We start from the raw sequence: 26,160 nt of genomic DNA on the forward strand, positions 1-26,160 counted from the left end.
AGATGGGAATCAATTTACTTCAAGATCCAGCTGTACCACTCTTGGGCATATACCCAAAAGCTGCTTCATCCTACCACAGAGACACTTATTAACCATGTTTATAGATGCTTTATTTATTTTATTAATATTTAATAAATTTTTATATATTTTTAAAAATGTGTGAATGAAAACCTAGCCCCTAGGGTAAAGGTTAACAATGGAGCTATTATTCACACCTGCTGGAAGTGGAAAACCAGTGTTCTCCAATGGAGTGACAATGGATGTACCATTCACTCTAGGATAGGCTTCATGTTTTAAGAGTTGTCTCGAAAAAACCAAAAATAATTTTAAAAAGTTGTTGAACAACATATAATTGGATACCACAATGTGTGTGTGTGTGTTTATTTGGCTACAGTTTTTTTTAACTTCTTTATTAAATCTTTAGGGGTTTCACATCATGAATCCCAATTCTGTTCACGTCCCGGTCCCCCTATATCCCACCATCCCTGCTCCCCCCCCACCCCCACGCTGCCCCATGAAGGAAACTCAAACAAGGTAAGCAAGCAGGACTGCACAGAGAGAGTCCAGCCTGGTTACAATTTTGTTTTGTTTTCGTTTTAGTTTTTTGAGACAGGGTTTTTCTGTGTAGCCCTGGCTGTCCTGGAACTGATTCTGCAGACCAGGCTGGCCTCGAATTCACAGAGATCCACCTACCTCTGCCCCCAGAGTGCTGGGATGAAAGGTGTGTGTCTCGCCCCTGGCTTTGTTTTTCTTTTTGAGGGGTGTTTTGCTTTGCTTTCTTGTTTTAGAAGGGATTTGTTGATGTATGGGGTTTTGTTCTGAGAAAGAACTTGGAAGTTGGGTGAGTAGGGAGGGGGAGAGAATTTGGAAAGACTCGGCAGGAGGGGAAGAACATGACCAAAATATATTTAAATTTAAAAATTGGGTTAAATAATTAAAATATTTTGAAAGGAAAACTACTAGCAATTTATACTATTTTACATATTGTGGTAGATATATTTTTAAAAGCCATTCTTGTTAAGAATATATAATGAAAAATGTGGATGAAATAATGTTTAGAACACTCTTCAAATAATATTGGACTACATTTGAGTACTAAAGCACTTAGATTTGTCAAGGATGATTTTTGGAGCTGGTTGACGGAGTCTGCGAGTGTCTAGATATTAATCTAATTTAGTGTATTTAAACTTTTAAAAACAAAACCAATAAAATCCATTCTGTTGTGAGTAGGTTGTTGTGGCGGGAGCAGAGCTGTTATCTTGTTCCTTTTGGGTCCTATTGCTACATTAAAAGCATAAGAAATTTTAATTCACATTATTTATGTTTCTGCCTACGTTTTGTAGGAATAGTATGATGAATCTAGGCAACCTAGGGGTTGGGAAGTGAGAGGTGAGCTTGTAGAAAATGATGAGACCAGCTTCCTAGAACAGATTCTTCCTGCTGAGGAATGTCCAGCGCTTTGGTGATGTGACCAGTAGTCATTACCTGTAAGATATAGGAATCACCAAAAGAAGGGTCAGATGTCACCAAAAGGTTAATTGTCACACAGGTGCAACAGAAGCCCAAGACCAGACCACTAGAGAGCTCTCGGGCTAGTTGGGCCTTGTAGATTGTTTCGGTTGAGACCTCTGCGTGCTTCTCTTCACAAGTCTTCGAGGTAGACGGCTCTCTGGGAAGGGTCTTGTCTGGTATGAGGCAGGTTGCTTAGACTAGGGATAGCCCCAAGAGTCCTGGCTATGTGTGACTAATATTTTATCTCAGCACCTGTCAGCAGGTACGGGGACGAGGGCCTCAGGCCCAGAGGCCTCCCAACACTGCCCCACAGAATGCTACAATACACCATCACACTATCTTTACTGCCCACCAAGCCCCAAATTATGGGTCCCGCATAAAAAACAGGTAGAAATTAGTCACTGCTGGCCAGCATTTGACTTCAGATTCCCGAGAGCACAGCAAGCCAGCACGAAGTGACAGAGGGTGATGTGTCAGCCATAGCCTTTGTGTGGCACGAGGTCCTGCATTTTACAGTCCTTGCACTGCCCGTGTGGCAAAGGTCTCTCGGAATCATGTCTAGTGCGATTTTAGCGGCAAAATCTAACCTTTTCAAAAACTTTTTGTTTTGAAACGGTTGCAAACGCACTGAAATTTTAAGAATAGTGCCTAAGTCTCCCATATAATCTTTAGCTGCAGTTACAGACTGGGAAGATTTTGCCACTGTTACAAATGTCCTAATCAAAATCATGATGGTGCACGCTTTTAATCCCAGCACTTGGGAGGCAGAGGGAGATAGATCTCTGTGAATTCGAGGCCAGCCTGGTCTACAAGAGCCAGTTCCAGGACAGGCTTCAAAGCTATAGAGGAACCCTGACTTGAAAAACAAAAACAAACCAACCAAACAAACAAACAACCCCCCCCCCAAAAAAAACCCTGGAGACTTGTTGGGCAATGGTGGTTCACACCTTTAATCCCAGCACTTAAGAGGCCGGCAGATCTCTGTGAGTTCGAGGCCAGCCTGGTCTTCAGAGGGAGTTCCAGGACAGGTTCTAAAGCTACAGAGAAACTCTGTCTTGAAAAACAAACAAAAACAAAACAAAACAAAAAATCCCTGAAGACTTTATAAGTTTGATGTCTACTAAAATTTTAAAGTCTCTTAACTGTAAAATCTCATTAAAAAAAAAAAAAACCAACAAGGTAAATACTTACTATTCCAGAAGGAAAGGACATGGAAAAAATTTAGTAGTACAGCTCAATGTCTGGCATATGGAACTCACCCATGATAAAATGGATTCCAAAGAGATTGGGATACTTTATTTTTCTGGTTCTACTGTCTGCACACATAGCTTGTCTCATAAACTCAGGTTGGCTCAATTCACACCTGCTGCTGTCTTTGGTAGAATGCTCCAGGTTCCCAGCATCTCCAATATCCTGTGGTTTTTGTATGCAACTGAGGTTTCATGTTCACCAGTGTCTTTTCTTGGCCTGTTTTGAGGTACCCTGACCCTTAAATACGGCATCAGTCCTTAGCTTATCTTCATGACCCTATAATCTTCGATCTTTTGTGTCCTCAAAACCAGTTCCAGGTGGGAGACAAGTGCATTGCCAAGCTTGGCTACCAGCACTGGCTTCTCTAGACCATAGATTCAGCATGCTCACCCCGAGAAAATACTTCTCAGAAGATTTCACCTCAGTGACAATGATTCCTTTGATCATAACTAATTTTTCACTTTCGTCTGACCAGCAGTGATTCTGCTAGTAAAGCCAGGGTTACAATTCAGTGATGCTAAACTCTCTGAAAATCCCAGCTGCTTTTCCAGCCCCCGTGTGACCAGCAACTCCAGATTCTCAGTCAAAATATCACATGATTGGCCCCCAGTCTAGTTCTTAAGTCTTTGCTCCCCTCTGAAACATCACAGGCCAGACTTCCACTGCACGTTGTCTTCCAAGCTCCTGTAACATTTCACTAAACTCTGGGCACTCAATGACTTTTTCAGTCCAAGGTTCTAAAATTGTCCACAAATTAGTCTAGGACATAAAATGCAGCAAGATCAGGTCCAATACAGCAACAACCTATTTTTCTTGGTATCAACATCTTTATTAATCAGGAATCCCTAGAGGAACAGTGCAGATAGAAGTTTCTATCCTGCTCAGTTCTGCAACCACTCAGTCCCAAACAAACACAGAGGCTTTTATTAATTACAAATTGTCTGGCCTATTGCTCAGGCTTATAACTAACTAGCTCTTACAACTTAAATCAACCCATAATTCTTATCTATGTTTAGTCATGTGGTTTGGTGCCTGTTCTCAGTAAGGCATTCCCATTTTGCTTCCTCTGCACCTGGCTGGTCACTCTGTCTTTGCCTTTCTTCTTCTAAGACTTTTCCAAGTCTGGTCATCCCACCTATACTTCCTGCCTGACTACTGGCCCCAATCAATGCTTTATTAAACCAATATGAGTGACAGATCTTTTCAGTATACAAGAGCATCATCCCACAGCAGAAAAGAATCACTAGAAGGAATATGTATTGAGAAGGGACTTATTAGGTTGGCTTACACCATGTGGTCTGGGTAGTCTAATAATGGCCGACTCATCTGAGAATCCAGTAGTTCTTCAGTCCATGAGGTTAGAGGTCTCAGCATTCCCAGTCTGGCATTGTGGGTCTAGAAGATTATTGGGGCGCTTCTGGACTTCAGTATAAATAGGGAGCTTGAAGAAAGTGGTTCTATCAGTGAAAAACCCAACTGTGGCAGCAGCAACTTAGATGAATTCTCAGAGAGAGAGAGAGAGAGAGAGAGAGAGAGAGAGAGAGAGAGAGAGAGAGAGAGAGAGAGAGAGTGAGGGCATGCAAGCTAAGAGCAAAGCTGCTTTTCTTCCTGTCCTCTTAGCTGGGCTGCCACCAGCAGATGCTGCCACCAGAAGGTGCCACTCACAGGTAGCACAGGTGTTCCCACATAAAATAATCTGATTAAGAAACTCCCTCATAGGGGTGCCAGTCAGCTCACCTTTTAGCTGATTTTCTATCCTGTCAAGTTGACAGCCAGGATTAACTATCACATTGGGCAGGGTCACTTGATCCTCATGTTTCTCTTCTTGGTGTGATTACATTGAATAAATCTTTTTTCACCATTAATGAGTCTCTGTAACTGATTTATTAAGAATGTGTGGACAATTCTGGTTTGTTAGGACTGCCAGGCCACAGGCTCTGACCTTAGCAATTCCAGTAACATGGGAATTGACTGAGAAGTACATGTAAGGTTGTGAGACTCATACCCGGCACACACTGACTGCGCAGGAAGCAGTTTTTGAGTAATTTTCCTGTGGATGAGAACTTGACTGAGGAATGGCAAATGGAAAAACCTGCTCCAAATCCTTTAAAAAAAAGAAAGCAACTTTGTCAGAGACGGTATTCACTAGGGAGAACATTTTCCTTTAAGAATTCCTTTCAACAGCTGGAGAGATGACTTAGTCACTCAGAGCTTCCTGCTTGCTTCTCTTGCAGAGGACTCAGGTTCCGTTTCCAGAATCCATCAGGTTCCTCACAGCCGTCAGTAACTCCAGTTCTGGGGAGGGGGATGGGTGGGTCTGATGCTTTTCTAACCTTTCCAGGCTCCTGCGGGCACATGGTACACATACATGCACTCAGATACATAAATAAATGTTTTAAAACAAATTCCCTTCTACTGTTTTTTTTTTTTTTTGTGTTTGGTATGTGCACATACATGTATGAGCATGTTTGCTGTCACGTTTGCTGTCATGTGGGTAATGTGGAGGTTAGACATGGTTAATGTCAGGATACTTTTCTATTGCTTTGCATTTTGCCTATTTTTGAGATAGAGTCTCTCACTGAACATGGAGCTGAGCTGTATGACCAATGAGCCCCCATCTCTCTCTGTCTCTGTGACTGGGGCTACGGGTGTATGTCATGTGTGCTGCTTTTACGTGGGTGCTGGGAATTCCAACTTATATCCCAAGAATCACACAGCAGACCTGCTACCACCGAGCCATTGCCTCCAGTCCTCCGTGGCTGTTAGTGTGCTGAGCAAAGCTGACAGACAGCCCTGTGAAATGTCACATAAGGATTCCAGGGAAAGCAATGTTGAAGCCAGGCTGTGTCCTGTTCTAAGTGACTCTATATCATGTAAAGCAATGGTTTCCAAAGCTTTAACTTCCCCTAAGGACTCTGTTTTAAACAGACATTGGGCACCATAGTGAATGCAAATATAAAAGTGGGGTAACTCTCAGCAAACAACATTGTAAGTGTTGATGTCACCCCCTGTCCGTCACTGCCCATGAGGTATAGGCTGATACTTTCCCCCACAGTTGAAAGGTGTCACCTATATACCCACAAAGTGAATTGGGAAATGTGTGGGCACACATGTGTTAAAACCATATCAAAGAAGCTATTGAAAATTTACCTAACACATCAGGATGACAAAATGAACAATAACTTACTTGAGCCACATAAAATGACAGCTGTGATGGTGATATCCCTGTGAACCGGTCAACTGTCTTGTGTATGCATTGGGGAACTGACAGGCATAGGAGTCCCAAATGTCTCCTAATGTCCTTGATGCTTCAGCCCAGCCTGCCGCTTGATGCTTGAGGTCATCCCCTGGAGTTGCTGTTCCTTGTCAGGTCCTGGTCCTATGCCTCTGTGGTTCCACTTTACCCTGCAACCCAAGAGCTTGGCTCTGTGAGGCTCCAGAAAACCTTCAGCCAGATCAATGAAGCTTTACTCTATACACCCACAGTGTGACTATTCACATCCACATCGGCTCTCTGCCTCTGCCTTCAGTAAGGTCTCTGACATCTGAGGCTTCTTTAATCTCTCTTTTTATCCACTCAATTTTGTGGTAGATTACATATCATATAACATTCTGTATATAACTGTGCAAAGTATATTAAGATGTGATCCAAGAGTTAATGTTAATAATTATGGTTGGTTTTGTTGGTTCTGTTGGTTCTGTTTGTTTGGTTTTTGAGATAAGTTCTTACTAGTAGCCCTAGATGGACTAGAACTCTCTATGTAGACCAGGCTGGCTTCAAACTCGAGATCTGCAATCTGCCTCCTTCTTTCTCAAGTGCTGAAATCAAAGGCATGCATGGTCACACCTCGCCAATAAAAAAATAAAATAAAAGAAGCTGTGTTTGCAATGTGTAGCCACTAAGAGAAATCAGAATTACTAGGCAAATTGTAGGAGCAACTGATACAACTTGTGAATTCATTGTTTTACAATAAATTCTTGCATCGTGTAAAACCACAAACACATCTGTCTGTTTCTGGCTAAGGGCAGCGGAGGAAAAGGGAACTTAGGAAAGCCTTGTACCAAACCTAGATGTGACTTTGTCTGGGCCCATAATTCCTAAAAAATATCAAGCCACCGAAGAAAACACTAGCACCACTGAAAAGATGGAAAGACTGAGAACCATCCTCCACGGAAGAGTGAAAACCAGGGGTCTACATGTGCAAAAGGAGACTCAGGCAGTGTGGATCCCACATCCCGAGCTTGCTTTACTACTATGATCTTTTACACAACCCCAAATGCCTGATTTAACTCCTCTGAGGAACAGCTACCCTGAAGGGTCTGCTTCAAGAAGTAAATGCATTATAAAAATTCCAGACAATTTTTGTGTTGAAATTTGGATTTTAATCTTTTTGCAATTCTTCACAGGAAGGCATTACAGACAAATAATGTCATTGTCACATCTCATAGCCAGGCTAACGGTTCAAGCGGAAAGTCAGAAGGATTTTCCAGTAAGCCGCCTATAGTAAACAGAGACAATGAAGGGGATTGTCACGGATGATTCATTTAGTTAGAATGTCAGCTTCCTTTCTGGGTAGGAAAGCTAAAACTGTATTGTTTGAATTAGACTCCAAGCTAAGGCTTACTTAGGATCCAGCTATCCTGCATCTAAGCAAGGCAGAGACTCTAAACAAGAAGGTGGGCAAATTAAATGCTCACTTTGGCCATCACTGAGCCACATAGCCTGTCTAAATCTGTCATTGTTACACATGCGCATGCGCAAACACACACACACACACACACACACACACACACACACACACTCACTCGTCTCAACTTTCTTCTGTTGTAAGGCCATTCTTGCTAAAATTCCCCAGGGCGATATCAGCAGTAACCTGAGTTTTCAGTCTGCTCAGTATCAGTGGGAAATTTGCCACGTTGGCATTTGACAGCTCCAAAAACCAGTTTGACTGAGAGTGGCCGCGCCATGAGCTTTCAGCAGAGCATGAACTCACCGATTCACAATGATTACATGGAGCATGCTCACACTGCGTCTTACGTATGCTTCAGGCTAAGTCTTTGAGAGCGCTGAAGTCAGAGAAACAGCTGACACAGGCGTTTGGCAGGAAGTCTTTTCATTCACAACCCAACGGCATATGGCGTGAAAAAGCTTCTCTGTCACCAGGGACCCCTGAAGTGTGTTGCTGAAAGTCACCCTCCCTTCTCACTCCCATAGCACTGGTAACTCAATGAGCTTTAAATGACACCAAGGAGAGAGGGACAGATCAACACCCAACTTTTGTTCTAAAAGCAAGCCTGTCATTGCATAAGGTCTGAAAGGGCAGGCCAGCAAGGCAGGTAGGTGAATCCTCTTAAAATTTTGAACAGCAGGAAGGAAATGAAAGAGAATAGGCTTTTTCCTTTTTTTAAATTTTCACACACACACACACACACAGACACACACACAGACACACACACACACACACACACACACACACAGAGAGAGAGAGAGAGAGAGAGAGAGAGGGAGAGAGAGAGAGAGAGAGAGAGAGAGAGAGAGAGAGAGAGAGAGAGGAGTAGGTTTTTAAACTTGAGATTCTTTTGCCTCTGCCTCCAAAATGTCAAAATTGCAGACCTGCCCATGCCTGGATGAGGTGTTACTGCTTATGTCTTATTCTGAATGTAGGCAGTGTTTGTTTAATGGTGTATCCCTGTTTGCTAGATTCTACTGTGCTACAGTAACTGACACGGAACGCCTGGACACCAGTCTCTTCACATAAACTTTGAGCTGTCGGGCAGGGTTCAGGCTATTCAGCCCATATCCGTGGAGCATCTTACATAAAAGATGTCAAATTTACCTTGAAACCATGTGTCTCAGTAAAGTGCGGTGCAAAGGGTGAATGTCTTGGAATTGTGGTTTTTAGATAAGAAATCCCTAAGTCTGTACATCCATGTCTGATTTCCATCAGACATGAGAAGCAGTAAAAATGAACCAAACAGAAAAGAGACTGGCCGCCTGGGTCAGAGAGCCCAACAAAGAAGAATCCTGTCTGTTACTTGCTAGCCTTGGGGCCCTGGCCTGTGTGCATGAGCTCCAAATTTCTCACCTGGGAAGTTCAGCTACCAACACGGGAATAGCAGGCATATGAATCTTCCTTCTGCTGCCCCCACCCCCAGTGTAATGAAACTGAGTAAGTGTTATCTGGGAGCCTTGAACAGTCACTGACATCGTAGGAAAAGTAAGCCAGCAGGGAGAGGACTTGGCCTCTCACAGTATGGAGGCAGAGTTGAGAGTCTGATACCCCTTGATCCCGTTTCACTGGAAGAACCACGTGGTGCTAAATGTGTAGACAGACAGATTAGTTTTAATGTTTCCAGAGTTATTTATTATGTAAACTTACTCCCCCCTTTTATTGAAAATAGGTTTTTATACAATATATCCTGATTGCAGAATATATAATTATTCTTACACAATATATCCTGTTTTCCCTCCCTCTATTACTCCAGTTCCTCCTTTGTTTTAGTCTTTGGCTTTTCTTCTCAGCTGGACCTCGGTAGCACTATTTATAAAACTGTAAGTTTGGACCACCTCCATCAGTGACCAGAATCCCCTGGGGGTAGAACTTAAAATATATTTCCTGACCAGCCTCAGAGACTGTTTCTCTAGGGTCAAGTCAGCACAAGTGTGTTCAGAGACCTGATGTTACCCTCTATATAAAGCTTGGGTCACAGGCCAGGCTATAGAGCTACTGAAAATCCAAAGAAATGATACCCCAGCGAGCAAGCAAATCTTTCTTTTCCTTTAGGGCTTGCACACTAGTTGTGTTACACGTGTTCTGTAAACTCCTCTCTGTGTCATCGACTGGGGCAAGCCTATCACACTCACATCGTGACTCTTCAGTTGTGGTCCAGGAAACTCAGGGAGTGTCTTGTTGTAATAAGGCCATTTGTAGGAGGAGGCTGCTTGTTCATCCCGGTCGCCCAGAACCAAAATAACCATGCAGAAACTGTATTATTTAAATCACATTTGGGCCCATTAACTCTAGCTTCTTATTGGCTAATCTTACATATTAATTTAATCCATTCCTATTAATCTGTGTCTAGCCACGTGGCTGTGACTTACCAGGTAAATTTACATCTATCTCCATAGGGGCTACATGGATTCTCTCTGACTCCGCCTTCTTTCTCCCAGCATTCAGTTTAGTTCCCCCTCCTGCCTACCTAAGTTCTGCCCTGCTGTAGGTCCAAAGCAGTTTCTTTACTCATTAATGGTAATCATAGCATACAGAGGGAAATCCCCGTATCAGTGTCTTGTTTGAAAAACATAGCTGAAGCCTTGGAGACTCCTCAGCAGGGGACTGCTGTGAGATGCTCAACCGGAACTACCAGATAAGGACAGGGAAGTCAAGGAATAAGAGAATGAGGGTGAAATTAACTCTGGCTCAATCTTGAACCCAGAATTTTATTTCAACCCAAAAAGCAACCTGAGCTGCAGTCTAAAGATGGGGAGAACCAGACAGCTGTGTATAAGATAACTTCATACGGTTCCTCCTTGACTCTCCTTTGGTTGTATGCCATGATCACAGCTTCAAATAAAGGAAACTACAGATCGCCTACGTCAGTGGACTTCAGCTCTGGGTATGCCTCAGCCTCCCCCAGAGGAGTGTGCTTCTCTGCTTGGCTTTAGGCACAGTGATTAAGCACAGCCACGACTTCTTTCTCGTGACGGCAGAGGTGACTCTTGGCAGCCAATAGTTAATTGTGCAGGCCTCACAGGTGGGAGCTCTGATGCCCTCTTATCCAATGAAACTGGATCCCTCAGAACCTGCTCTTGGCACAAGTCTCATGACTTGAGGAAAATGTAGAGCCATGTTCTTTTATGTGGACTGGATCAGAAAGTGAAGGCATATGGACAGGGTGAATCAAAGGAGCGAGAGGGAGAATGACGAAGGCCGTCTGGCTTCCTCTTGTCCCCAAGCTCCATGATCCCATCTGTTGTTCTCATCTTCAAATTCGTAATGAATGCTTGGTTAACTAATGTAGCTGAGCTGGTTCTTTTACTTATAGTCATAAGCTCTAACGAGCACAGTTATTATGTGTGAGCTATCCCACGTGTCATGCTCACAGAGAAAGAAACCAGTGTCTTCTAAACAAGGAAGCGAATAAATGCAGAGGAATACAGCTGGGAAGCCGGAGACCCAAGTCTGGATCTTTCTCTAGACTCTCCCAAACACAGGAAACCATGGGCTTCTAATATTAAGCTCTTAGAGGTCACCCAGTTCCATTGCCAACCCACTCAACAACCCTGGGGAAAGATTTTAAAGTGTTTTTAACTGTAAGAGGTCCACTGTGGCCTATGAAAGGGTAAGAGTAGAGCCAGTCACCCTCTTGAGGCCTCTTTCAACATGAAAAGATGTACTTACACGGTCCTTGGTATCATAGGCGTGTTCTTGGAAATCATCTTGAAGATTTATCACGAACACTGGATGGAGTGCACAAACAAGCAGAGAAGTGGGTACCACGTGCTTGTAAATGATGAGCAATGGTGAAATGGTTTTGATTTGAGTACTATTATTTTAAGGCTACAGAGATAGGAACATTGGCGAAGTGTTTTCAGTACAATCATGAGGATCGGAGTTTGGACCCCCAGGGACCATGTAAAACATAAGGCATGTGGCAGCACATGTCTGTAACCCCAGGCCCCGGGGAGGCAAAGACAGGAGGATCTTAAAGCTCACTCACTCGCCTACTTATGTGAATAAATATTTAATTCATTTGGCAAATGTTTATTACGAGTCCCTGAAATGCCCGACACCGTGTCAACTGTCCTGCCCCTGTGGAGGGAGTAGAAAGTACAAGTCTCTGGGATGTCAGACTAAGTCTGGGCTGACCAGGATACATAGTCACACATCACGGTATGGTGAGTACCATCGTGGGGTATATTGTGTCAAAAACAAAATCCCGAGCAGTCGGGGAGGAAGGACAGTTGTATAACATACCGGAAGGCGCCCTGAAGAAGCAATGGGTTCAGCCTAGGGAGCAGGGGTGGGGTGGAGCAGGGCGGGGCAGTCTTCTGGCAGCAGAACAGCATACTCAAATATGGGTTTGAGAGCCTGTGACTGGTGCTCAGGAATCTGTAGGTTTACACTGTGGTAAAGACCATTCTCCCAGAGGCATCCCTGCATTGACTCCAGAAGTTTGCAGAGTTAGAAGTGAGCCTGGGCTGTTGGGACTCTAGTTTTTAAATATCAACCAGGAACAATGAAGAGAACCAATGATATCAGACTGATGGGAAGGAATCATACCTGGGAGAATGGGTGGCTGAAGCTAGGAAGTAAATAATAAACAATGAGAACTGTGCTGTTGCTAAGCACCGCGTGCTTTACGCTCTATACACACTGACTCACTTCTTCACATCACACTCCGTGAGCTGAACTTTATCATCTGTCTCAGAGAGGTCCTCTCCATCCCGTCCTTCACCCCATCCCTCTTTTGCATTCATAACAATCTTAAATAGTCTGTAGTTCACTTGTTGAAAAAACAGTCTTTCCGTGGAGTGGACACTCTTCAAGAGCAAAAGCTTTGTTTTTTATTAATGGTTGTTTTTCCAACCATTCATCAGAAAGATATCATAGGATCCCAGTCATCCGAATTGAATAGATAGCAGAAACTAAGACATAGATAACTTACAACAGACTAAGCACCGGGCGGTATCAGGGCCAAGGAAAAATGATGTGAATATCCATGGAGGCTTTAGAAATGGGACCGTGAGCTCACAGAAGGCACAGAAAGCAGAGAGACTAGATCTTCATCCTAGTAAGATGCTTAAAAGAGCATCAAGGACTGGGGAGATGGCTCAGCAGTTAAGAGTGCTGGCTGCCCTTCCACGGGTAGGCAGCACCTGATTTGATTTGATGGCAGCATCCACACGCCACCTAACAGCTACCTGGAACTCCAGCTCCCAGTGATCTGGGAATCTGAGCCCCTCGCCTGTCCTCCTCAGGCACTAGGCACTCACACACACAGTTCACAGACATACATGCAGGTAAAACACTTGCATACATAAAAATAAAAGTAAATAAATCTTTAAAACTATTTTGAAAAAAATTAATTTGTGTCTTTTACGCAGTCAACTACCTAACAATATTTACGGAACACTTGAGTTCACCAGGTGTTGTGTCAAGCGTGGCAGCAATGGTGGAAGCAGGTGACCACTCAGGTCAGTTTTGGGGCTCACAGCTCAGCAATGCTAATAGATCAGGGTATAATGGGCTGCAGAAGAGTGGGAGTGGGAGAGAGTATCAGACTGACCTTCAGAGGGCCCTTTGGGAAAATTACACGGGTTTATTATTCTTTATTCGACACAGATTTGGAATGTTTTTATGTATATAATATATTTGAAATTATATATATATATATGTACATATACATATATATATATATAGAGAGAGAGAGAGAGGGAGAGGGAGAGAGAGAGAGAGAGAGAGAGAGAGAGAGAGAGAGAGAGAGAGAGAGAGAGAGAGAGAGAGATACAGGGGGGATAAGACCCAAGCTTGAACATGGAATTCCTTGTTTACTATGCATGTTTAGCACAGAATGCATGGACTGAAGTTAGTTTTAGCAGTAAATATTTTCAATGCATCTTCGGTCTTGGGTATTATTATTTACCATGCTGGGGGCCACCTTAGGGGTTAGGTATGACCTTGCACATGCAAAGAAAGTACCAAAGAAGCAGGTGTTGAACCAGTGCTTTGATGGCAGCCCACTCCATGAGGTCAGATAGGAACTTTTCAATGGGTGCTATCACATCAGTACTGAAAAGGTGTCAGATTTTGAAGTATTCTGGATTTCAGATTTTCACATCAATTTGTGATGTGGGAGTCCCCTCTGTGTGCTGTGATTACCATTAATGAATAAAGAAACTGCTTTGGACCTATAGCAAGGCAGAACTTACGTAGGCAGGGAAAGCTAGGCTGAATGCTGGGAAAAAGAAGGGCGGAGTCAGAGAGATGCCATGGAGCCACGACCAGAGTCAAACATGCTGAAACTTTGCTGGTAAGCCATTGCCACTTGGCAATACACAGATTAATGGAGATGGGTTAAATTAATATGTAGGAGTTAGCAAATAAGAAGCTAGAGCTAATGGGCCAAGCAGTGATTTAAATAATATGGTTTCTGTGTGATTATTTCGGGTCTAAGCAGCCAGGAACCAACAAGCAGCTTGCCTCTCTTATTATAAACTTGCCTGTGAGTAAAGTCCCACAAAATAATGCTCAAAGAGAAGTTGATGCTCGGAGCAGAAACAGAGGCAGGAGCAGCACCAAGGACTGTGGGGTTAACTGAGACCATAAAGCCTCTATGGAAGTGGCAATTGTGGATATCAAACAGGTTCGTGGTCAAAAGGAAGACCTTGACTAAGGTTTGGTTAGGAACATGGCCATATGGTTAAGCAATTATCTTCCCCAAAGCATACTTAGTTTTAAGCCAAAAACCCAAACCAGAAACAGCTCTGTTTCTTCAGAGGTTAGGGGAGCAACTGTAGAGTAGAAGCACAGGACACTGAAGAAGTCATAGGAGGAGGGCATGAGAAAGGATGTATCACAAAGGAACCTTCGGGACAGGTATGGCAGCTACACCTGTGCTCTCTCCTCGCCAAAGGTTAAGGGAGGGGAATTGGCTACCCTGTGGCCCTCAATTTGTCCTCCCAAAAGGACAAGGCAATTCTGTCAGTTCATTTGAAAATACCTTACACCCAAGCTTTGCAACAGGCCCCGTGCAAGTGGCTTACAGTTCACCACATGTTGGCCGTAGCTAGAGAGCATTGAAGGAGGTCCTCAGGGAGGATCAGGCAGGACTGATACTTTCTTTGGAGTTCTGGCTCCTTAACTTGAGAGAACAAATGACTCATGTAGAGGGATAAAAATACATATTGAGTCAGGCAGTGGTGGCACCCACCTTTAATCTCAGCCCCGAAGAGGCAGAGGCAGGCGGATCTCTGTGAGTTCGAGGCCATTCTGATCTACAGATCGAGTTCCAGGAGAGCCAAGGCTACACAGAGAAACCCTGTCTCAAAAACCAAAACCAAAACACATGTTGCCTTTTCCCACCTAAAACTTTCTTTTCGTTTTACTGAGGTTAAGACCTAAATCTTCCTGTGTAATTTAAGTGGTCTCCAGACTGGCTACACCTTGAGAAGTGTAGAATGGATCTACTAATTAACTTCAATTACAGCTTATGAATCTCTAGAAACAACGAGAAAGCGATGGTTTGTGTACAAGGGCATTGCTGAGTTTTATTCCCTCGAGGAGAGAAAAGTTATCATCCAACACACTCACGGACTTGCTAAGTCCCTGGTTCAGACACTCATCTAGTGTCGTTGTTGAGCAGACCAGGGGACGGCTCTGAAAGGGAAGTGATTTGCCTCAGTCCACAGAGCTAGAAGGCAGAAGTCCCAATATGCCGCTTAGAGAGATAAATTGTGATAAAACACAGAGAAATGAGGTTTAGTCAGCGGACTGCGAATAGGAACAAACAAAGTGGTCCAGTGACCCCCAAGTTCATCTTCAGTGTACTGAGTGAGCTTTATCTTTAGAGAAGGACCTGGGGCAGTTGGGGGTAAAAGTGATGGCTCTGCCAGGGTTCTGAAGAGCTTCTGGTGGCGTGAGGGGGCAAGCTGGTTCCCTGCAGATTATTAAAGAGAACTCCACGGTACAGCCTCCCGCTGTGAAGAACTGCCCTCACGTGGAGTGTGGCATCTTCTACCAGGTTCAGCTGTTTCCGTAATCCATGATGAGATGACCAGAGACCATCAGATGCCTTTGGGAGGCCTAGAAGATTGACAGTAAGACACCTGGTCCTCTATCTCATGCTGGTCTCCTTGAAGGAGAATGAGACTGGCTGCGGCGGGGGGAGGGGGAGGTTACCAATTCCTAGGCAGACACATCTCGAATGATCTACATAGCAGCATGTTCAGGTCAGTAGGGCCGCCAGAGCAGAGGAGACAAGCGCAAGCCACAAGTAAAGATGCCAGGCTCTCTTCTGTTCTTGTTAATCTTTTTTTCTTTTCTTTTCTTTTTTTTTTTTGGTTTTTCGAGACAGGGTTTCTCTGCAGCTTTTTTAGAGCCTGTCCTGGAACTAGCTCTTGTAGACCAGGCTGGCCTCAAACTCACAGAGATCCGCCTGTCTCTGCCTCCCGAGTGCTGGGATTAAAGGCGTGCGCCACCACCGCCCGGCTGTTCTTGTTAATCTTGTAGGCAAAGCGAGGAGTGGGTGCTTTTTAGGAAAAGTCGTTTCTAAGTGTTTCTAAACAATTAATTAATTAATTCTGTCATTCACCCATATTGCTGTCTCAGCTTTATCAGCTATGGGATGCTGTCCCTAAACAGGACTCACAATCAAACACAGAGACCACAGACCCCATCGTTAAAAGTGTGTTGGTAACAAAGTGAGACTTTTCTGGGGACTCACTCTGCACACATCCAGATGGTTCAGGATTTTCTGCATTGACATTCATTTATTTCTTCAGCCCAGCTGACATTGTGACCTCACCCCAGTTTAATCCCCGGTCACTAGAAAGTCCCTTTCATCCTTGGCCTCCTTACGCAGTGTTTAGTATGTATCCCAACGTAGTTAGCCTGTATTCTACTAGATAGTTGTGGGTTACATCTGGTCTAAACTGGAGTCTCTGGGGTCACCAGCCTTTCTCAGCTTCCTCTGCTGACCTATCGAGGAAGGGCACATGAGTGGATCTCTTCTTCCATCTCCCCCTCCCTAAGCCATGCTGGGGGCCTTCCTTCTCTGACCCTGGCACTGCTTCGCAGCACATTGTTAGTCAGGGATGTTTGAGCTGTTGTGTCGCTGGATACCATCTTGCTGTGGGGCAGATGCCCTCCACCGCGCCATCCAGGAAAGCAGGCTATGGGATCTGTTAAGCATAAGTAGCCGCAGGCAGAGGAAAGGAAGTCACTGCAATTTTCCCAGCAGCCTCCTTAAATCTGTGGGTGACAGCTTGGGCACTTTGTTTTAAACATACAAGGAAATGAGCTCAGAGCTGAGGAAACTTGCCCCAGGTCCCAAATTAAATCGGTGCTGATGCAGAAGTGAACACCACCTCGGACTGGAAGCTGGCCAAACGGTTGCAAGAGAAAAATCCCAGCTCTTTCAAAGCCTCGAAGCGTCCCAGCACGGGCTCTGGGCAGTTACGTGAAGCTGTGCCAGACTTCCCCGTCATCCCTATCCTGTAAGCAAGCTGCACAGTGGATTACTCATTTTCTCTCCTGCCTGTGACTGAGGCTGTTTTCTCACATCCTACTCCTGCTTTCACGGTCCCAAGGATTTCATTTGAAGGGCGGGGCATCCCTTCACACCCCTCCACCCCAATGGGAGCCTGGAGTCTGGACCAATAGAAGCAAAGGACCTCATTTACTGGCACTAAAACCTGGCCCTATTTAAGTAGTAGCAGGAATGGGCTGTGAGCGGCGTCGGCTTTTCTCCACAAACGGGCACACTTGTCTGATTCGGGGCATCACTGAACTGACGACGAGAGGAAAGGGGGAAAGGTTGTAGGGCTCCTGCTGCCACCATGTGCTCTGGCAAGTGTACAAGATACATCGGACACTCTCTGGTGTGGTTTGCTGTCCTCTGCATCGTAGCAAACATTTTGCTCTACTTCCCCAACGGGGAAACCAAGTATGCTTACGACGACCACCTCAGCCGCTTTGTGTGGTTCTTTGCTGGCATCGTAGGCGGAGGTCTGCTGGTAAGTTACTCTGAACTCTTTCCACTACGGAATTCCTCTCCTCTTGAATGGCAGTGTGCATTCTTCTCACGGGAAGTTTTCTATAATGCCTACCCATAAATCCTGCGGATGCTGTTGCTGTTGCTGCTCTTCTCTGTGAAAGCGGAATATCGTTAGGCTGCGTTAAACCTTTTACTAATCTCAGCAGATGTTGTCTGAGTAAAATCTTTTACCTTAGAGTGAACTCTCTGTTCCCTGAAGCTTTTCTTGTACAGCTTGAAAAACAACCACTTTTCAAGATTTGAGAGGCTATCGAGTTTCTGAGTGCTGGAGTGGCAGCCACGTCTCATTTGCTCCCGGGAGCTGAAGAGAGTGGGCTGGTTCCAAAAGAAGAGTCTGGGGTCTAAATTAGTCTCTGTTGCTTCTTTCCCAGCATCTGTGATAGGGGAAATACTAAGTGATTGCACTGGTATTTTCAGATAACTGCAGGCTTTCTTCTGGGTTTCAGGTTGGAAGCAGGTTAGTGCCAGTCTAATGGGGGAATGTGTTGTTTTATCCACAGTTTGGTTTTAGTTGAAGCTGAGAGGAAATTTACTTGACACATTTAGCTTTGACCTCAACACACATGGAATGTGGACACATTTGGGTTTGCTCATTTAAAATGCTGGAACTAAGAATTGCAAAGAGAAGTTTTATGGAGTTGTTACTGTCATAGAGAAGACGATTTTTCTTTGCCAACTAAAAGGTGTTAAGACAGTTCGACCTAATATACTCACGGTAACGTGGCTTGGCAAGTGTGCTTTGAATGTAAGCATCATTACCATTCATTCATGTTCCCGTAATTAACACAGATGCAATTACATGAGCAAACAAAGTCACTGCTTAATATCCGCTGTGCTTGGAGTCTTTGGCCTTAAACGTCAAGTAGTTCATCCTTATTTGACAAGCATCACTGCTTAGTTGAAACAGATCATGTTTTTTTTTTATACTAAATCTTTTATCTTTTTTTTTTACCTACTGAAAATGTTTCAGCCATTTTACTCAAGATTTGATATGTGTTTGACAAGCGGGAAAATCAGATTTAAATAACAGCGCTGACAGGTGTCCTAGGAAAACATGTTAGGGATTCTCCCAAACCTCACATTTAGAGATTAGCATTTCACATTCTGCGTGCTCACCCGTTGTACATGGAAACGAGCAAATGTAATACTTTTGTTTCTCCTCAGGTTTTTCCCATCGTTTGTGCTATTTGGTTATTCTAATAATCAGAAATAGATATGTGTTACAGAAATCCTAACCCTGGCCACATGCGCTCAGGGAAAGACAATGACTTGATTCTGTCGTCTTCTGACCAGATACTCCTGCCGGCGTTTGTGTTCATCGGGCTGGAGGAAGACGATTGCTGTGGTTGTTGCAGCCGGGACAGCTACGGCAAGAGATGCACAGTAAGTCCTTGCACTGCCTCCGGTGAAAGGGCTCCTTTTCTGATGCAGGGCAGCGGCTTAATTCTTGCTTTTTCTCTCCCTAGATGCTTTCTTCTATCATGGCGGCTCTCATCGGCATTGCGGGATCTGGCTACTGTGTCATTGTGGCAGCGCTGGGTTTGGCAGAAGGACCAAAATGTCGCGATTCCCACGGTGTGTGGAACTACACCTTTGCCGACACTGACGGACAGTACGTAATTGTTCTCTGCCTAGGAACGCAGTCTTAACCACCACACATGAAACTAAGTCGTCCACCTGCCCATCTACCCTGTATCACCTTTCAGCATCTCACACGTGGATAAGCAACCATCAGCCCTGAGAAATTCTAGCTGCTGACTTTGTTCTTGCAACAGCCCTATGTAGACATTCCCATAGTTACTTCTTTTACAAATGAGAAAAAGAGGCAGGGAAAGATGAAGTGACCTATCCAAGATCTCATTGCTAGAAAGTCCCAGTGACTCTCTTAGCCCAGCCTGTCTGCCGTACAGAGTGTACGCTTGGATACATTAAACCACAATGATGAGAAGATCAAAGGCAACACATTTTACTAATTTATAAAAAAAGTATTAGAGTGTCCTTATGTAATCAAAGCCCAGGGCAAACAATGCTCCTACCCTACACCTGCATATGCTGGCTCACGTGTCACATGTAAACACTCTTGATTTAAGTTATCAGGAGACATAGGAAAGGTCTTAGCCAGAACTCTAACTTCAGTGTAATTGTGAGGACCCATTTTCTTGTGTTGGTATTTTCTTTTTATTTGTTATGACAAAGGAACAGAATAGAAAAGCTGGTGGAAACTGGTATATGTGGAAATGAATGAGCATTGTTTGTCCTTTACGGACTTGTTTCTATAAAGGAAGAGATTTTATTTCCATTTTTAATTTTTATGTGTGTGTGTGAGTGTATGCATGTGTGTGTGAGTATATGCATGTATGAGTAGATGTGTGAGTGTATACATGTGTGTGAGCACATGCATGTGTGTATAAGTGTATGCATGTGTGTATGCATATGTGTATGCATGTGTGTGTGAATGTATACGTGTGTGTAGATGTGTGACTGTATACATGTGTGTGAGTGTATGCATGTATGTGTAGATGTGTGTGTATACATGTGTGTGAATGTATACATGTGTGTATAGATATGTGAGTGTATACATGTCTCGTGTGTGTGTGTGTGTGTGTGTACAGGTGCCCACAGCATCCAGAAGAAGATTTCATGTGTTCTGGAGCTGGACTCACAGGCGGTTGTGAGTGGCCTGGTGTGAGTGTGAGGAACTGAATTAGGGTAACTCTCTACGCCAGAGCAGCACATGCTCTTTAGCCCTGACCCCAGGTCTGATTCAGCTTAAGTTTGAATTTTAAAGGTCAAGTTTTTGAAAGACAAAGATGAAAATAATAGTAATGACCATGGATTGTACGTTATATTATCAATAATATTGTTCCTCATGAATTGTATGACAAGCCTGTGGAGAGAGAAAGAGGGGGGAGAGAAAGTGTGATTGTTCCTCCACGAGAGAAAAGTTGGGAATTTTTCTCCAATCTCAGCTCCGCACTCACTCTCTGAGCACAGGGAGGAGTGAACTGAGCTCTCTGTGTCTCGGTGACTCCACCTGCAGTTGCCACGAGCCCTAATGAGATGATGTACGTGTGAAATGTTTGTGTGCAGGGTGACACACTGTGAGCAGTACCAGCATTACCTTAGGATGAACACGGCCGAATAATAGCCTCTGGAGGGAAACTACTCCTTGCGGGAGCTGGAGGCTTAATGTCACCAGAGTGATTCATCTTTGTTCAGAACATAATGTGCTCATAGAAAATGATTCATGTTTGTCCACGCATGCAGAAGGGTTGCATGAAACCAGCTCTGAGGACAGTCATGATGCATGCAGCTGGGATGCATGGAGGGTTATGTCTATCACTCAGCAGATTTTAAGAGCCATGTGTACATGTCTTCCATTACTCACTTATGCTTCCAAAAAAAAATCTTTCTCTTTTTCTAGATCACTCTTTATTTGAATCTGTCCAGGGATCTCAATATGTAGAGAAGTAACAGTTCCAAACCACCGATTAGCTTTTCAGTAGTTAAGGAGAAGCCAAAGAAAATTTTGACTCTGTGACCTGAAAAACAGACATTGTTGTTCCATTGACAAGCAGAAACACAGGGCCAGACTGACAGACTTCTCTTTTGTTTTTTTAGGGGTGGAGTGTGGTTTGTTTTAAATCAACAGGTTGAATATCTTAGTGGCTCAGTGTACTGTTCCAAAGTTAGACATCTGGTTTCAAGCTGGGGTAGGGAGATGTGATAAGGAATGGAACCAGGCCTCTTCGTGGGTTAAGTCACTCCTTGATGGTCCCACATGGTTTACTTCTACTGCACTGGGAATCCAAATACTCCGTGAGGTAGCAAGGGATGACATTCTAGAAAAGAAATCCAACACACACACACACACACACACACACACACACACACACAAGCATGCACACACGCAGGCACACACATGCACACACACTCACACACACGCATGCACACACACTCACACATGCACTCACACACTTAGGCATACACGACCTTCACAAGGCCTGATGATTTTTAACAAAACGAGTTCTAGTTGTTATTTATCCTGCTGTGGTTTTTAACACGCACCATGTCCCAGACACTGCTGGAGGCTGGGTTTAAGAAGAACAGGCTCTGCTCTGCCTCCATGGAGCTCAGTCTTGCTGAGGAGGTGTATAAGCATTTTCTCTGTTAGGTGTGTTTCCTTGGAAACCTTCCACACTTTGTGTCCCCGCTCAGTGCACTTGGCATTCTTAATCCTTGCTCTTCTGTTAGAGTCCGTATTGAAGGACAGAGCCCACTGGTATGTCCCAGCTGCAGCTCAGTTTTGAACACACAGCAGCCCAGTAATCACAAACAGCTGAAGGAAAGGTGTTTGCCTTTTCCATTGCCACAGAGGCATGGGCACAGCACCACGAGGGAAAGAGGCTGGATTTAAGCCCTTGCACAGTCTATTGACAATTAACCTTTCACTTAAAATAAAAATTAAAAAAAATTATGTCAACAAAACTTTTTGACAAAAAAGACCCCTTGAATTCTAACTTGGCAGAATTTGGATAATTTTCAAAAAGAAAGTTGTTTAGTGTCTTAATGAAATGATCTAAATTAATGCCTTAAAGTTTAAAAATTGAATGTAAAATACATTTTCCAAATAAATATTTACTCAATATCTTTCCCATATATAATAACTAAAACAATGATAACATCTAGGGGGTAACAGAATAAAAATATACTTTATAAGTTTACTCCCCTCCAATATGAATTGCTTCCATTTTCCATGTCTTCTTTTAGTTTTCATCCATAGGACACATGACTTGGATTTAAATATGATGCAAACATAGCTTTGTTTTTTTTTCTCACGAGAAATCATATGTGTTTTAAAGAATATAAAAATCTTTAATGTGAGAATATTTTAACCACAGAATCCTAGATGAATGTCAAAATTGGTGCTTTAATTGTACGTTTATCATTGCAATAACCTGTGGGCTGCAACTTGCCATTTGTTGGATTGGCATGTTGTACCAGAATCTAGCACACATTGTTGTGTTAATTCAATTCTGCGTTTCTGAATACATGCTTCCAAATGAAGAAGTCACGAGATATCCTCTAATCCATGTTTCTCTTCTGCCCACAGGTATCTTCTGGAGCCCACCACATGGTCCCAGTGCTATGAACCGAAGAATATTGTGGAATGGAATGTGACTCTATTTTCTATCCTCTTGGCATTCGGGGGAATTGAATTCATCTTGTGTCTCACTCAAGTCATAAATGAAGTGCTCGGTGGCATATGTGGCTGCTGCTGCTCCCACCAACAGGTGAGAACTCGTGTGGCGACGTCGAGGCCTAGCCCTGTAGTGTTCAGTTGCCACAAGGCACCATTCTTCCCATCAAAGAGAAAAGGCAGAACCAGACACGCTTAACCTACCCGCACTTATTCTTACTTCATCTTTGCATTTATCTATTCACTTTGGCTTTGGTAAGGAGTCTCATAGACTCCGTTATATTGGTTTGCAGATGGCTCTGTGGGCGCAGGAGCCCTTGCCCATAGACACGGTACCTCTTTCAAGTCAATCCGTGTATGTTTCACTCACCCCGCTCTGGTTACAGCTACATAGGTACGTCCGAGATGCTTGCCTTCACGTTCCTAAGTACACATCAATAGTAACCAAAATTGATTCCATCCGATGTAACACCAAATTCACTCTCCAGATGAGTCTGACTCAAGCAATAAACAAGATGTTCAAGATCCCTTAGGCAGGAGGTAACAGACTTCAGTTCTTCGCCCAAGCCCTTCCTCTTAACATATACGCTGTACTTCCTATCCTGATGGATTCTCTGTAATTCTGCCCTAATAAGGAATAACAAAAATGCCTATGCAGTAAGCCTGGAGTACAATTAGCTTTTGAGTAGCATTCTGAAAGAAATTTTCTATGTGAGAGAAAGCCAGGAAGCTCTGGTTTCCTGGGGATATGACTTAGGAGTCAAATATCCACGTGCTTGTCATGGAGAAAGTTTTATTTTCTTTCTCTTCCTAAAAATATCTATTATTGAACAATTGGAAGTTAAGATCTGGCCCATTTTGGGAAGTCACTGTCCAATGTCTTATTCTTTAAAACAAGGTGAAGTAAGCAAACTTTTTTATTTATATTTTAGATCCCATTCTATTTATCCCTCTAATTCTGTATCTTCTGACTTTCTTTAAGAATAAAGCAAAAAACAAAACAAAACCCTAATAGAGACCAAAAGTCACTGCTACCAGGAAAACCCTGGCTGTAAATATACAGGAATTTTCTACGCATTCTGAGAATTTAGAATAAACTTCTAGCTTTCCCTACCAGGCAAGTATCACAAGATTAAGAATTCCTTGGGGATCCTGACAAATTTCCAAGAGAACAGCCAAGTTGGAAAACTTCAGAACAGCGTTGTTTTTCAGGCAACTGAGGGGAAGGAGAATAGAATAAAACCTTTGGGAGTAATTCTTAAATACAAAACCCCTGCTCACCCTTGAAACTCATAGGAAGCAGAGCATAAACTTAGCTACTGCTCAACTTCCGTGCATTTGGGGTACAGGCAGAAGGAGTCAGGTGGACAAAATTGGTTCTGTGTTTTGTGAGGAGAGGTAGTCTCTTGAATTGTAGGCAAGCGCATGGGTCCTCATAGGAGACACTGTAGAATGGGCTCCTCTCCCTAACATTTAGGAGGATCTATTACCTTTATGTGCATGACAAAAGATGCTGTCTCAGGACAGGGTATTTAATCCATGAGAGCTGCCTCCCAGCTTGGTAGCATTTGATAGGAAAGGTGACCCACAGTAAGCCCACACCAGTGGGAAGTTCCCATGACGTCCTTTTAAATTACTCCTCCAGAGTAGAGACCCACACAGACACACTACAAGTCAATTCTGTGTCAATATCCTGCAGTTTTCCATGAACACTTTCTATAAGCTTTCCTGGGAAAGAAAGTGGGTTCGGTTTGTTTAGGAAACATTTGGTGAGCCTTGTCTGAGCTCTAGGTGTGGTTGGCTAGGTTTCGATAAAAATTGCAGTCACTCTGTGTTATGATTGCTTTGAATAGGGATGCAAAGTACACAGACTCCCCCCATGTGTTGACGCTGATCATTGTAGTGATGAGCTGCTGGCAGGCCTGCTTTTCATCCTGCCCAGCTCCCAGCCACCGGCTAGCTTATACCCCGAAATAACAACACACAAATTGTATTCTTTTAAATACTGCCTGGCCCATTATTTACAGCCTCTTACTCACATCTTGATTAACCCATATCTAATAATCTGTGTAGCACCATGAAGTGGTGCCTTACCGTTTAGTTTCTAGCATACGTCCATCTTGGGCTGGAGCTTCATAGCGTCTGGCTCCCTGAGCAGAGGCATGGCAGTCTGTCTAACTTAGGAGAGGCGTAGCATCTTACTGATCCTTCTACCTCACTTCCTCTTCCTGTTCTGTCTACTCCACCCACCTAAGGGGCGGTCTATCAAATGGGCCAGGCAGTTTCTTTATTAGCCAATGAAATCAACTCAAACAGAAGACTCTCCCACATCAGATCATAGCCTAATGTAAATTTCATTTTCTTTCCAGCAATACGACTGCTGAAAGAACCCAAGACAGAACCACACGCTTCCTTTATTTCATCGTATCTTGTATATTTTACTGGCGTTATGTGACTTTGCACTGGTGTATCATATTCCATACATTCTGCTTTTATAAAGAAATGTGCTGACATCCTCATGTGATGTCAGTGTTTGCAGCTAGCAAGCAAACTTTGTTTTAAAGAATGAGGCAACAGGCTGCCCTCACTCTAATGGCATTTTACAGACTGAATGACTGTTCTCAGCGTGGCTGACATAAACTCTTCAATATTTAAGGTAAAAATCACATTTAACTACTGTGCATATGTGTATTTTAAATAAAAGACCTCCGGTTTCCCTTTTAAGACCAGGAAGGACCAAAATCCCTGAAAAGACAGTTTTAACTGTTTATATGGTGTTTCCCATGTGGATGTGTACTAATATTTAAGAGACCCCTTGAAGTGAGAGAAAAGCCCTTGCCTGGATTTGGAAGGCTCATGGAGAAAGCACTCACCCAAGTATGGGACAGGAAAATATGTAAAGCTGCTAGCGGCTGCAAACACTGCTAGATGCTGGAGTTTTCTCTCATGTAGAAAGCTTTGTGCCCTTCAAAGACAGAGACTGTGTGTGTAAAGGGGAAGGGCAGGATGGTTGGGCAAGAACGAAGATGGGAAATGGCAAGAAAACAGTTGATGGCCGCGGTGGGAAAACGGGTTTGGTGGGGTAGGGAACTGAAGACCACAAAGGGGATGCCCCCAAACTTGCTTGTTGAGCACAAAATGAATTTTCTCTACCATTAAGCCGTTGTTTTGGTTTTATGTGAGAAGAGGCAACCTCTCCGGTCAGGTAATTTATCAGAGTCATGTAGAGAGGACGTCTCCCTAACACTTAGGGAGAGTCCTCTCTACATGACTCTCCCTAACACTTAGGGAGAGTGCAGATTATTGGTTCCAGAGAACTGGTTTCTAGCTTAGCAGGACTGGATTCGGAAGGTGACCTACAGTGAATATACACAGTAAAGCACACCAATGCCTTTGTCCTACAGCTCCTGCTTTTCCCT

At 43.7% G+C, this 26,160-nt stretch overlaps 1 protein-coding gene across 1 annotated transcript; it reads left to right on the top strand.

The window, feature by feature from the left end:
* Positions 1–16,935: 16,935 nt before the first annotated feature.
* Positions 16,936–25,900, top strand: Tm4sf1 (transmembrane 4 L six family member 1). The gene is made up of 5 exons (XM_038347610.1): positions 16,936–17,500; positions 18,835–18,924; positions 19,008–19,153; positions 22,655–22,835; positions 25,111–25,900. Exons 1-5 carry the CDS (start codon positions 17,324–17,326, stop codon positions 25,123–25,125), a joined length of 609 nt encoding a protein of 202 aa, XP_038203538.1. The 5' UTR covers positions 16,936–17,323; the 3' UTR covers positions 25,126–25,900.
* Positions 25,901–26,160: the final 260 nt, after the last annotated feature.

Source organism: Arvicola amphibius, chromosome 11, assembly GCF_903992535.2.
Source record: "Arvicola amphibius chromosome 11, mArvAmp1.2, whole genome shotgun sequence".
In the NCBI taxonomy this organism is placed as follows: Eukaryota; Metazoa; Chordata; class Mammalia; order Rodentia; family Cricetidae; genus Arvicola; species Arvicola amphibius.